The following is a 13377-nucleotide window of genomic DNA, read 5'->3' on the forward strand; positions in this document are numbered from 1 at the left end:
CTCTGCCCCGCGCCCGCGCCCGCGCCCGCGGGAGGATTTGGGATCGGAGACGAGCCGGGTGCCGAGGGGGCGCTCGGCTTGGGGGTTACTGCTTCCCCGCTGCTTGCTGCCTGCCCACGAGGGAAGATGGCCTGGGGACTCCTCCTGCACTGCGCGGCGCTCACCTTCGCCCTCGCCCTCGCCCGGGCTTTGCGCAGCGGTAAGTGGCGGCGCCGGGCACCACGGCCGCCCGCTCGGGCCGCAGGTGGCGGCGATCCTGCCCCGCGCCCGCGCCGCCCTCGCCTCCGCGCCGGCGGCCCGCGGTCCCGGGCGGGGATCCCCGACACGCACTTCGGCGGCGACTTTACTTTCAGGCGACACTGGGACCCGCAGCGCCGAGCTCCCGAGCGGCGCCGCCGCGCAGCCGGGCTGCGGCAGGCTAGGGACTGTTTGACAGGAACAAGCTCGCCTCAGCTCTTCCTCCCCCAGTAAACCCTGAGCCATTCCCATGAACTAATGATCAAATATTTACTTTGGCCTGACTGGGTTTTCAATCCAAGTGATTAAAGGGAGAGGCTTACAGTGGGATATGGTTTCAATAACAGAGACCACAAGTGGCGTGGCGGGCACAGGGAGGGAGTGGACTCCCACTTCCTCTTCCCCGCGGCGCTGGAGGAGGCTGCGGGGCTGGAGCCCCCCGCAGCGAGCTGGCCTGTGCCAGTCTGGAGCGGGGCAGCATCAGTGAGCTCGGGGGGTCCCGAGGTGAGGAGTGGGCAGTGCCCTTCCCTTCCTGCCTGAAGCAGCCTGCGTAGGTGGACTCCCTATTCTGGCCGGGCTTTGAGGCCAGCGTGGGAAAATCCTGGGGCTGTACCGACTGTATGGGACCGAGAGACCGGGATATGTGGGGTGTGCTTTGGCGATAGCCTTCCTTCAGGAAGGAACAGGGAAGGCGGCGGCTGTTGCTGGAGCTAGGGAGCAGGCTGCCTGTGTACAGTCACAGTCATGAGGCAGTAGCCCTATCAAGGCACCAAGGCTGTTAACCTCGCCTGTGACTTTCCAGACCTACTAATGCCCTGTCCACCCTCGTCCAGTACCAGTGCCTGCTGAATTAATTCATTAACCTTATTTAGTCCTTACGGCCCAAAGACATTAGAAACTGCTCTTCTTAATCAAGTGTCAGAGAGATTTCACAGAGCCGGGGAGTCTAACAGACCACATTATCTTATTATACTGTCACTTTCCCAGAAGTTGCAGATTAAAGAGCACTGGTGGTAGTGAGTGCACCTCTACATCTCCTGAAGTGACTCTGTCAAGTGACTAAAAACAGCACTGTTTTATTTCACTCATTTAACAGATGCCAGATTCTGCCATGTTGTTTGCACAGAGCTGGAGTGGATTTAATGAGGCAGGATTGCTTTCCAAGCCTGCTACACGCTGAAAATAACACAAGGGTCTCTTGGAACCATAGGCAAAAAGATCACTAGTGGCACATTTAGGGCAGTACCTTTTGTTCTTGGCAATGGGGGGAAAATGTTTTCCAAAGCCAAAAGGGAAACAGACAATAAGCTAGTGCCATCCTAGGAATGGGTAGGAATATGCAGTCTTTGAAAGCATGGGTAGGAATATTTGGTCTTTGAAAAAAAACATAGACTCCATCACTTCCTTCCCTTCTAATTTATAGCAAATGATTTCTATAATGCGTGTAGCTTTATGCATTTTTGATGCACACTTCATCTTTCATTTCCATTTGACCTGGTTTTCCTGTAATAAAATTCTGTACATTCATAAATTCATGCTGAGAGCAAGGAATGCCATTTTCCTTCCACAGGGAATCTATTAGATACAGTGTTACAATCAGTGTGTACCATTATTGGGAAATAATGATACATGGGCTTATTTATTAGTGCATACCTGCTTCTCTTCTATAGTTTATTGCCATATCTTATTGCTGAAAATGAAATATTGGTATATGGGGGAAAGTTTTTTGGGCTGAAGATCCACAGTAGAAAATCCATAGTAATGAAATGTGATAATGCAAGCCTATCCTGGACAATGGAACAACCAGCTTGGCAAAGCCCTTTTGGCTTTGCATTACTTTCCTCTCTTTCGTCTGCTAAGAAACATTATCATATTTCATTGTTTGCAAAGGAGCAAGATGTAGAAGACTAAATTTCATACTTGCATCTGGTGACTGGTAACTTTTTCAACTGTTTAGAAATAAACCTTTTGTTGCTGTTGTTTTTGGGGGGGGAGAAAGGGGTTCTGCTTTATTACTTTGATCTGGTTCCCAGGCATGAACCAACTTCCTTAAAGGAGTAATATTGGATGATTTCTGCTTCACTAAATGCACTTTGTTCTCTGTTAGTCTGGATTTAAAGAGCACTGATAACTTCAAATTGCTTAGATTTATGGGCTGATAAACAAAAGAAGGGTCTGCTGTGAGCAAAGTAGGGGACTACAAGACAACCCCTGATGGTCAATGACACAGACCAGGCTTATTACCAAATAGCTGTGCAGGGGGCAGACAGCATCTTTTTAGAGCCATTCCACTTAAAACTTGTTGCCTAATGAGATTACACTTCTCTGAGATAATTAAGTCTAAAAGAAATCCCTGTGAGCCAATGTTACCATCAATTGTGAAGATACGGTTGTCTGTATTTGTGAAGTGAGCCTTTGTAAAGGAACAGTTTTGAAACGTGGTCTCTCTAAATTAGAACCACCATTTGCAGATTACCCATTACTACCACCAGTTTACAAGAACTGTGATCTACTTTAACCAGTAGAACACAGTTAAATGTTTACTATAGAGACTGTAGAAAACACAACATTTAAACAGTTGACCACTTCCAGGTTACTAGATGAAGAAGTGTGATGGTTTGGGGAGGATAAACAAAATCTGTTTGTTTTCATTGCAGATAAATGTGGTGATACTATAAAAATTGTAAATCCTGGGTACCTTACTTCTCCTGGCTATCCTCATTCCTATCATCCAAGCCAAAAATGTGAATGGCTGATTCAAGCTCCTGAACCATACCAGAGAATTATGATCAACTTCAACCCTCACTTTGATTTGGAGGACAGAGATTGCAAGTAAGTGAGAGCCTCTGAAAAGGGCGCCATAGCACCATCTAGTGGATAAAAATATTTATAATGTCAACATGCTGCTTATCTACTTGGGGGAAAACGACTGATGTGTGCAAATTTGCATGGAAAATAAATTCATGAGAGATTTGAATCTAGACTAGATTAGTGGTAACATGTTAGTGGTAAAGACATTAAAGTTAGGTGTTGTGCTTCTGAGCCTGAAAAACCTAGTAAGATTATGTTTGATTTAATCTTATAATCCTTCTGTCTCCTTTTCCTGGATACAGAAGCCTAATATATTTTTTCCCTGTTGAAATGCTCTCCTCAGTGTTTGCAGCCATTCAGTAGTGGTGAAGTGGCTGTGAGTGAGTGGAAAGAAGGGACTAATGCTGTGGTTTGCATTCCTCTTTAACAGTGAGCCACTAAAACTGTATAAGAACCATATACCCTAAAATGGTTAGTAAGAGCATTTTTTAGCTAAATGAAAGCCTTCTGTAATGTTCTGCTACTACAAACTGCATTTGAGTACTTATACTTGACAGGAGAAGCCATAAATTCACGTGGCATTACAATACTACATGGAGTGTGACTAGAATGAAAGAAACACACAGCTTCTCCAATCATTCTGGGGCAGAATTGGAGATTATATCAACACAATTATTCCTCTTAATAAGATGGGACTAGCCTGAGAATTTGCTCTTATCTATTAGTAATGGGTAGTGGTCTGATAGCTACAGTTTCTCTCCTACCCCTCCCTCTGCTGCTGGTCTATATCAGACTACTGCCTGTGCAGAGTGGGATATTAAGAAGACTGAAGGTAGAAATAACCATAGCCCCATTCCTGCTTATCCACACTCAAAGTCCTGTCTGTACAAGCTGTGCTCTACCTCTGTTCTTTGGGCCAAGAAATGGACAGACAGCATACAGTCTGATCAGATGTTCAGGGCCATTTTGTAATAGCCAGTCCCCAATTTCATGCCACTGGATTCAAGAACATGTTTTAATTATTCTTTATTTAAAGTAACCATGGCCCCTCTCAATGATCGTGACAATCTAATGACCTCGTATACATGCCCCAAACTCCAAAAATGGTTAAAAATCAGTGTCAGTCAGTGAGGCTTGACACTTCCCAGGAGCCCTTAACATCTCACTAGACTGCTGCTTAAATTCAGCTTTATGAAGGGGAGAGAAGATATGAGACAATAGAGAAAAGAGAGTCAGTATCAGTGGAAAACTTTTTTTTTCATATATGTATTCTTGATTCCTAATTTTAATCACAAATTGATTTAGTTATTTTATAAACATTGATTTCCTTTAGAGTGAATGTCAGTAGTGGCAGAGTATAGTAGCTCACTTTACATTTAATCAATTTTCCATGTTGTGCATAGTCCACTGTAGGCCAGTGTTTTATGTGCTATGGCTAGGTAGTACCATAAGAGGACTCTAGGTTTGTAAAACTGAACTAACTCTTTATTAAGGGAGCTATTTACAGAGGTAGTGCAACTGCAACTAACATTCAAACCACATATATAAGACTGATTTCCTGATCCACCAAACTCTTCCCTTCTGTAACCTATGTAACTTGCTTGAAATTCTAGGCAGGATGCTACAGCCAGTTCTAGTTTCCAATCAAAGTTGCATCTCTGAACATGGTTATTACCTCAGCCACCATAGCTCAGGGTTCTTTAATCTGTTGTACATGTAGAGAGGTCCACTTGCCTGTCTTGTCGATATTATGTTTTGTTTTCCTTCTGTACGCAGGATTCCTGTTAATGCTTAAGGACATTTTTATCTGAAGAACAATTTTGTTTGCAGTTTAGGTAGAGATTAGAGAAGGAAATGTAACATTTCTGTGTTCAACTGTTCACCTTCCTTGTTTTCAAATGTTCCCATCTGAGACCACTATAAAAGGAAAACATAAAATCTAAACCACTGAAACAACAAATAATCATTGCTACATAGACTTGTATTAAACATAAGGCCTAGTGTTGTGGGGTTCAGGAGGATTCAGTTTCCCTCTTCCATCAATCCCTGATCCATTCTTATGTTTTCTTGTTAACCCACGGTGCATCATTTCTAGCTCCAAAGAGTGCCGTTGCTTTTAACAGCTGTCTGTAACAATGGGGTGTACCAGGGTAGGCAGGATTTCTGCAGCAAGAATGGTTTAAAGCTGACATGAATATGATAATTCCACTGTTTTCTGTTATGCTTTTAAGTTTACTGTCCTTTTAGTCGATCTGCTACTTACTATCTAGCTACCACTTTAGTTATACCTAAGTTTTCTTCATTTGCATCGAGAGACTATATCTGCGCTCAAAAGCTTAGGAGCATGTTACTGAAATAATTTTATATTAACAGGGACCTATCAACAAATGATGCAGTTTAAATTGTCTACTTAAGAAATCCACATTCCTTTTACCAAAATGTGGGTAAGACAGCAGACTAACGTAAAAAAAAAATTCATAATGACTTTGTGGAATTTACATACATTTTGATTTCTTAACATGATATTCAGTGTAAGAGCTGCATGTATAATCCTTGGATACTTATCTTGCTGGGGTGATCTGACCCGAGCTGACTTCCTGCCCCTTGGGCAGAGGGCTGGACCCAATGATTTTGTGAGGTCCCTTCCAGTCATAATGTCTATGAAGTCTATGTGGCAGTTCAAGCTGTTCTCTAGTGTATTAGTTACAACACTGGAAATTGACAAACAGCTCAATATGACATGCAAGAAAAAATTAGAGAAGGAAAGTAAGCTTCTGTGAAGGAAGAAAAGGAAACTGTTGAAAGACTGTGTGTCCTATATACTCATATAGCAGACTAATAGAGATTATTAGTATCCTAAACTAATCCTGAAGTCCTTTTGTCAATAGATTGGCTGGTTGGTTGGTTTTTTCCCTGAGTCAGAGATGAGAGAGAATGTACTTCTAAGGTTTGGTTCCTAAAGTATAATAATTAGGACTTGTAAAAAACATAGAGTTGAGCCCAGGGAGGAAAATGGATGTCAAGTTATTTTGTAACAACAGGCAAGCCAACGGTTGACATGGTCTACCTTCCACATGTGCTGTTGCTAACAAGAATACATATATTAAAGCCAATGAAATTACACAGTGAAAGGAGAATATGGGAGAAGAATTAGGCTTTGGAAACCTAAATATTAGCTATGCTGGTTAAGCTCTTAGCATTTCTGTGCTTTAAGATTTTGGAGGTTTTATATTAAAGACCTAAATATATCTAACAATCATGGCTTATTTTAACTGATGAATATTCTCCAGTTGCATTCTAATCTTTTTCAGGTATGTCACGTGGTATTTCTGTAAGTTTTATGGTAATACTCTCTATGACAAAGTTGTGTTTGGTTGGGGTTTTTCTAAATCACAAGTGAGAAGGACTGAAATTTCTCTAGAGAACTCAATTTTTATCATTTTGGGGCACACAGACACAGTAGTAATTAATTAAATGTGCTTTCACACAAGCTAGGCAGCTCTAATGAAAAATATCCTCAAGACAGAATTACCAAACAAGCGCTCTGGAAATACACTGCCTCAGCAGGATGTGTACAATTGTGTTTTGCAGCCTAAAAATATAAACAATAAACAATCAAAGACTGATATCAAGAAACTTCTTTTAAATTCATAACAATATAGGAAGATATTTTCCTCACAACATAAATAATAATGCCTTTAATACTAATTAGAGTTACATTAATAAAAGAATAAAACCCCAATTTAGTTGTGGTTTTAAAGGAAAACTAGCTTGTGTTTGTTGATTATTTTGCATTCTTTTAGACAGACCTTGACAAAAGCCCTCTTGTGATGTGAGGATACAGTTAAAACTAAGAGGAGGGAACAGATCATATGGCTGAATATTACTTAAAATGTTCCAATGTATATTGCATGTTGTAAATGCTTTTCAGCACTTAGAGCAATCTGTACAGGTCTTGTGTTGCTGAAGTATCCTAGTGTGTAAACGCAGCCATCTTGAATCTTGTAAAACTTTATATCTAGATAATAAACAAGAATGTCACTGATGCAGTACTTTGAATTTATGGAACTTTTCCGGTTTCCCAGCAATGCAAGCTATCAGCATGATAATTTATAATGGTTTGTGACAAATGCTGCTGAGCAAGGAGGTGTGTGGTTACATTCAGATCAGATGTCATTATCTAGGGAGCAATAAAAATTTCACAGACACTAGGTTAAAAACATTAACCAAATAAATGTGAAGCTTCAGAAGTAAAGGGCTTGCAGAAGGTGCAGGTTTGGGTAGAGAAAGCCCAGCAGTGGTTTCTTTACTGACAAATAATTGAGTCTATTGCCAGAATTAACAGTGTTGTTTTACAAGACTTACATGGATATATCACTGTAGTACAGTTATTTTATTGTGCATTTGTCAGAAACACAGAGAGTAATGATGTCCATGTTTGACAGTTACTGGGCAAATGTGTTTTTGTCATATCAGTTCAATGAAAAAATTCATCATACTGGAAATAGCAAAATTGTAGAAAGAGGGTCCTGTTAGTTAATTATTCTTTACTTTGTGTTTACCGGGGATTAGTTTAGTGTTAAAAAGAAGTGGTTGTGAGTTATGAGAGACTTGGCAAAATATGTACACTTATTTTTATAACTCAGTGAAGCCCCTCAAAATGCTTGAGCTGGAAAAGTAATGTGCATATCAAGGCATTGAATAAAATCCTGACCCTTACTAAAATGTCCAGTAACTTTAATAGGGCTAGGCTTTCCTGTACCTACTACATTTCTAAATAATGTCTCTGTATAATGAACCTCAGTTGGTAAATAAGTGTCAGCACTTACAGTAATCTGTAGGCCTGTGTTGTTTTCATTTCATTGTCTTTGAAATGCAAGCCTTCTGGTTTTCCATCCTTTGCTCCAGTGTTAAGTTGGTGTAAGCCCCAGTAGGTTGAGCAAAATTGACTTTATGTAAGAGATATTTGGATGGCATACAATTACTGTAACTGCTCCAAAGCCATATGTACCCTTGATGACAAAACAAGGGGAAAGGAGACACTGTTGGGACATACCAGCAATCTTTGGCGTTAGAAGGATCCCTGAGTCTGCTGAGAATGAGAGAAATTACAGCTGCTTTCAGGCTGTATAAAATTGTGCCCAGGCATTGACCTGTTGTTCTTCTGCCAGGAGTGGGGGGAACACAAGGGCCATCCTTCAGCCCTTACGTGTAAGTTATCCTATATACTCACCAAGGCAGCACAGGATGGAAGCACAGCTAAACGGGACCTGCTGTTGCTCTCATTGAAGCCACTGAGAGTTCTCCATTGAGTTGTATAGAATTTTATTTATTATTCTTTATGATTGTGATATAAATCAGAACCTGAACCTTATAATAAGGCTGCCTTACAGACATTTCAGTCATTTTTGACAATCAACGTCCAACGTCAAACAAGGCTCCCCATGTTCCTCCTTGAACTGGTGTCGAACTTAATGACTTACTGATTTGGATGGGGTCAATGCACAGTAGCATAATTTGGGGGGAGGGGGTGAGTGAGGCAGTAGACCCTGGCACTGACTATACAGGGGCACCAGAATGCCCCCCACTAGGAATCTTTGCCACAGCAGGAGTAGCCCTGTGCTGCATAGCCATAGAAAACAGGCGAGCACAGTCTTGTACCCAGCAGTGTATGTAGGAGGCAGGGGATAAGCAGGGTGAATGAGATGACACCCTCACCCCCCTAGAAAGTCCTTTCCTTGTGCCTAATAGCATAGCAGGGGTACGCAGGAGCAAACAGGGTACCACAGGGCTGCTACAGCTGGTACTGACACTACTACAGCAGCAGCAGCTGCCTTCGTAGTGCAATTAGCCCAGACAGGTAAGACTTTTCTACCCTTCCCTCACTCTCATCCTGGTTTCCAGTTGTCAGCATCTTCCCCCCGCCTCCCCCCACCACTGGTCCAGCCCTAGTGGGGGCTAAAGGAGCTCACTATGCCTCTCTTGATACAACCCAACAAATTATGGGCTAAGTACAGAAACAACTAAACTCAGCACCAGTTGCCAGTGGAGGAGGGCCTATATTTTCATCCTGATGTACTCAAGACCACTGGACCTTCAAACAGGGATAAGGAAACAACAGATTTAGGAACTCCTGCTGCTACTTTTGATATCAATGAGTATTTTAAGAGAGGCAATAAGCCATGTGAATCTGAATTCAGACAGAAGGCAGGGCAGAGTGACACCTTGTAGACTTAATTCATATAGACTGCTTATAGACGTGAAAAAAGAAGACAAAGGGTGTGCGACTACATGTTGCTGTATGGCAATGTAGTGACACACTACATCACCATATAGCACACTATGGCAATGTAGTAATTATGTGTATTATGTAATCATCAGCTACGTAGCTGTAGAGGCATGCTCCCTGGGTAGAGCACACTGCTACAGTGCCATAGTGGTGAAATCTACACGTGCACTGCATGCACCGCCCATACTGTGTCATGCTTTAGTACTTTCAAAAGAAAGTCCTGAAGCATGGCGGCATAGCAATGTCACTGTATGGCAACATGTAGACCTGCCCAGTGCTTTACTTTAAGCTCAGTATGCCCTGGTGCCAACTACAGCACATGCCCACAAGCAGCATTGTATTATTTTGACCCAGCTTGCCCCACATTTATACAAATTGGGCACTTTTTGGTTCTTGATCGATACAGATCTGGGGAACTGGGTCAAATTAGTGTGCTTCCTCTTCCAGTAACGTGTTGTTTTTTGTTTTGTTTTGATTTTGGGGGGGTGGTCATGTTTGTCTGCAGCCTCAGAGAAGCTACAGCCTACAAGTACACACAGGCTTACTACAGCCTGTTAGTCCTCAAACAAACAAGCTGTACTGGTAGCTTTCTGTTAAATGACCAATCAGTTTAAAAGAAATAACTGGCTACTTAGATTACTGATGTAGGAGTCTCTCTCAGCCTCTGGCCTGTGGACCAGATATGGCCCATGGCACTATGTTATCTGGCCAGCAGGGCCCCACAGATCTGGGAATTTGGCAGTGGGAGTGGTGGCATTGCTCCCCTGTTGCCAAATCTCTGGTTCCATGGGGTGTCCTGGACTCCACACACTGGATCCAGCACCTGATCCCAGAGTTCAGGTTCAGGGCAGGGACAATGCTGGCCCCCAGGACCCAATTCCAGGGCATGGGGGAGCGCTGGGCAGTGCAAAGCCCTAGGGACTAATTTGGCCCTCAGATGGCCCAGTCCAGCCACAGACAGGCTTTGGGTCACACATCTGGCCTGTGGGGCCAAAAGGTTGAGCACCACTGGTTTAGAGCATGCCTATACCTGTTATAGCATGTGAAGGAGCTTAACCAGCCTCCAGCCTACTGTGGGGAAAATCATCTTTGGAGAGGACACTGAACACAACTGAGAAGGAGGCTGGTATTCTCCATTTTTCCCTTTAATATTTGTTATTAGATTAAGCATTCTTCACCATAAGAAATTATTAAAAAGTATGTTTCCTTGTTTTATAGGATTCCACTTGTAACAGCAGCCAAGTAACAGACAGAAGTGTCTAAAGATAGTCCTCTGCAATTTTAATACACTTTAGAAACTAAATAAGAGTTAAAGGAAGTTGGAAATTATTTTATGTTTCTGATTATATGGGGTAATAGCCAGGCCCTTTTTTTGCCCAACCAATCAGTTAACTGTTGTGAATTGTCTCTATTGTCACACTATATTTTCTGCAAAGTATAGTTGTTTGGCTCTGTGTTTCTTTAAACAATGTTATTAGTGAAATCCAGACAAACTGTTGCTGTGCCTGTGCCTATGTTTTCCTCAGACCTGAAGAAGAATGCACTGCATTCAAAAGCTCATCCAAGTCTATTCCTACTGTGCAATTAGTCCAATAAGAGATACTACCCACAAAAATCTTTGCCTCTTATGTGTTAATCCAGTGTCATTTCACTATATGATCAGACCATAAGAAAGAGTCTCCTTTTATATACTATTTATTGCAATGAGTTTGGGACAGAGCTCATTTTTTCACTATAGAAATGGACAGTACCTAGCACAGTGGTGCTTGAAACCTTGATTAAGGCCTCCCTATGCTACTGTAGTACCCATGATACAAATAACACTGATATATGCAGGTGCTCATATTAATGCATTGTGTATAATTAAGCAAGCTGTGGGAGACGTGCATGTGGAAATGCTATATTATCAAGCAATAAAATTGTTAGAAGGGTATAAGATTCTTATACTCTACTTAGGGCCTGATTCTGCAGCCTTTCTACATGCACTGATCTAACTGAAATCAATGAGATGTCGGGATCAGTTATAAAAAGGCAGAGCACAAGGTCAGAATAGGTGGTACTTGGAGTCAGTCACATGAAGTAATCTGTATTCTTTTGACTCCATATTGTCCCTTCAATGTTGATGTATTTAAAACAAGGACCTGAGTTCTAATGGAAAATAATATGCTAAATTATAACTTGCTGTAAGCTATAACATTATAACTGTTGATAGTTATGATATCCAGACCTTTTATATGCTTTGGTAATATGTAAATCAAACTGAATTATTTTCTTTCGTAGTGTTCATAAAGAATTAACTACGGATAGCTGATACACATGGATATATATCTCTGTATAAACATATAGATTAGATATGCAAAATATTTTTAGAAACATATCTACTATATGTACATATATGGGGGTATATACATTCATAAATTTATGTATATAATATAAATATATTAGCTTCAGCAGAAATTCCAAAAGTAAATCTAATTAAAGCACTAATACCCATCTTAAGACTGATAATTAGGTATAAAGAGAACAAGAGACAGGATTAGTGTTCAGATCATGTTCCAAGTGCCTTTTAATTGTGTGTTTGTAATCAATCCTGATTGCAAGAGGCAATAGTTTGGCAGAATAAAGAATGAAAAAGAGCTTATCCCTACTATATTCCTGTTAGTTGACTTGGAGATAATACTTCAGGATGTGATCCAATGTCACAATGCTAAGGAAAGTAACTTTGTCGGCCATAGATACAATTATAGAACACACACATTCACACAACTGTTTTCATTTTAAAGTTAAAAATTAATATTTTTTAGAACTAGTTCAATCAAGTGAGTTATTTTCATTTAGGAACTTATAACGTGTTTTCAAGTGGACCATAGAAAAAAGACTTTGTTCTTTTGCCCTCCGTCCACCACTGACTTTTGAAACTGGGTCTGCATTCATTTTAGGCTTTTATTTTTATTGACCTTGGCTCTCGTCTCACTGAGCCACAGTTCTCTATCACAAAACCACACAGCTTGGTACAACGATTATTACTTTATCTCAAGTAACCAAATAATTTTTCAAGCAGGGTGACAGATTTCCTTCATGTACCATGGGAGGCAAGCACCTGGTCATTTGTAAAAAGAGTTTTAATGAACTTCCTCAATGAGGTTTGAGAGAAGTTTAATAAGTCACCTGACAGTTTTTGGGAGTACAGGTCATTTGCTTCTCTGCAATATCTTCCAAAAAATTAGACTAACAATTCCAAGACTTAAACTTTCAGTAAGGAAATAAATTTTGTGCACAATATCACTGTTTAAAAAATACCCCAAAAAGACTAATTTTGAATCATTTCTGATATATAATGCATATGAAGCTCTGAGTTACAAAGCTGATGTCACATCCTGTATGAGAAGTCTAAAAATTCATTTAAACTGAAAGGGATCACACATCTTTGGATTCATGTACATATTCATAGGCAATTTTAGATGGCATTTCACTTAAAAATGACAGTGAAGAAAATAATTTATTTCTTTTCTACGTATATCCCTTTAAAGTAGGTGACTCAGATTCAGGATAAAATGGAAGTTTCTTCAAAAAGAAACTGGATAAATCACAGAAATGCAGTGACTAAACTTTGTAAAATAATGACGGTGCTGCAATGACAGCAAGCCTTATGCCCCTCTTAAGTTAAATGATGTGTTTGTAGTTCAATATACTATTACATTAAAAGCATCTGTCTTATAAAGTGAATGCCTGAATACAGGGAGAAAGTCCCTTTTAAAAAGAAGGGGTAGTACAGACTTTGCATAGTCTATCTCTGGTAAATTTGATGAGAGCAATTATGACATTAGAAATGCAAAACTCTTAGCTTGTAGGAACTGTTACAAATTAATATTCAGAGGAAAAAGCAATCCCCATGATGTAAAGCTGATAGCAGGATTTATGGCTTCCCAAACTTTTGAAAAGCTGAGCCTCAACGCCATGAAAAAGTAGTCCTCCATTAAAGCCATCCTTTTTGCCACTGCAGTGTTATTAAAGACCCACATACTTGCTTTGTTTTCTTC

The 13377-nt window shown here is 40.7% G+C and overlaps 1 protein-coding gene across 4 annotated transcripts in view; it reads left to right on the forward strand.

The window, feature by feature from the left end:
- Window positions 1–10: 10 nt before the first annotated feature.
- Window positions 11–13377, forward strand: part of NRP1 (neuropilin 1) — a 151121-nt gene continuing 137754 nt past the window's right edge. For all 4 annotated transcript variants that reach the window (XM_019531006.1, XM_019531015.1, XM_019531023.1 and 1 more), the window contains exons 1-2: window positions 11–199; window positions 2895–3069. In XM_019531006.1, the coding sequence (XP_019386551.1) occupies window positions 127–199; window positions 2895–3069 (248 nt within the window). In that variant the 5' untranslated portion in view covers window positions 11–126. The remainder of the gene's footprint in view (window positions 200–2894; window positions 3070–13377) is intronic.

This window comes from Crocodylus porosus, unplaced genomic scaffold (genome assembly GCF_001723895.1).
Source record: "Crocodylus porosus isolate Cpor-Errol unplaced genomic scaffold, CroPor_comp1, whole genome shotgun sequence".
In the NCBI taxonomy this organism is placed as follows: domain Eukaryota; kingdom Metazoa; phylum Chordata; order Crocodylia; family Crocodylidae; genus Crocodylus; species Crocodylus porosus.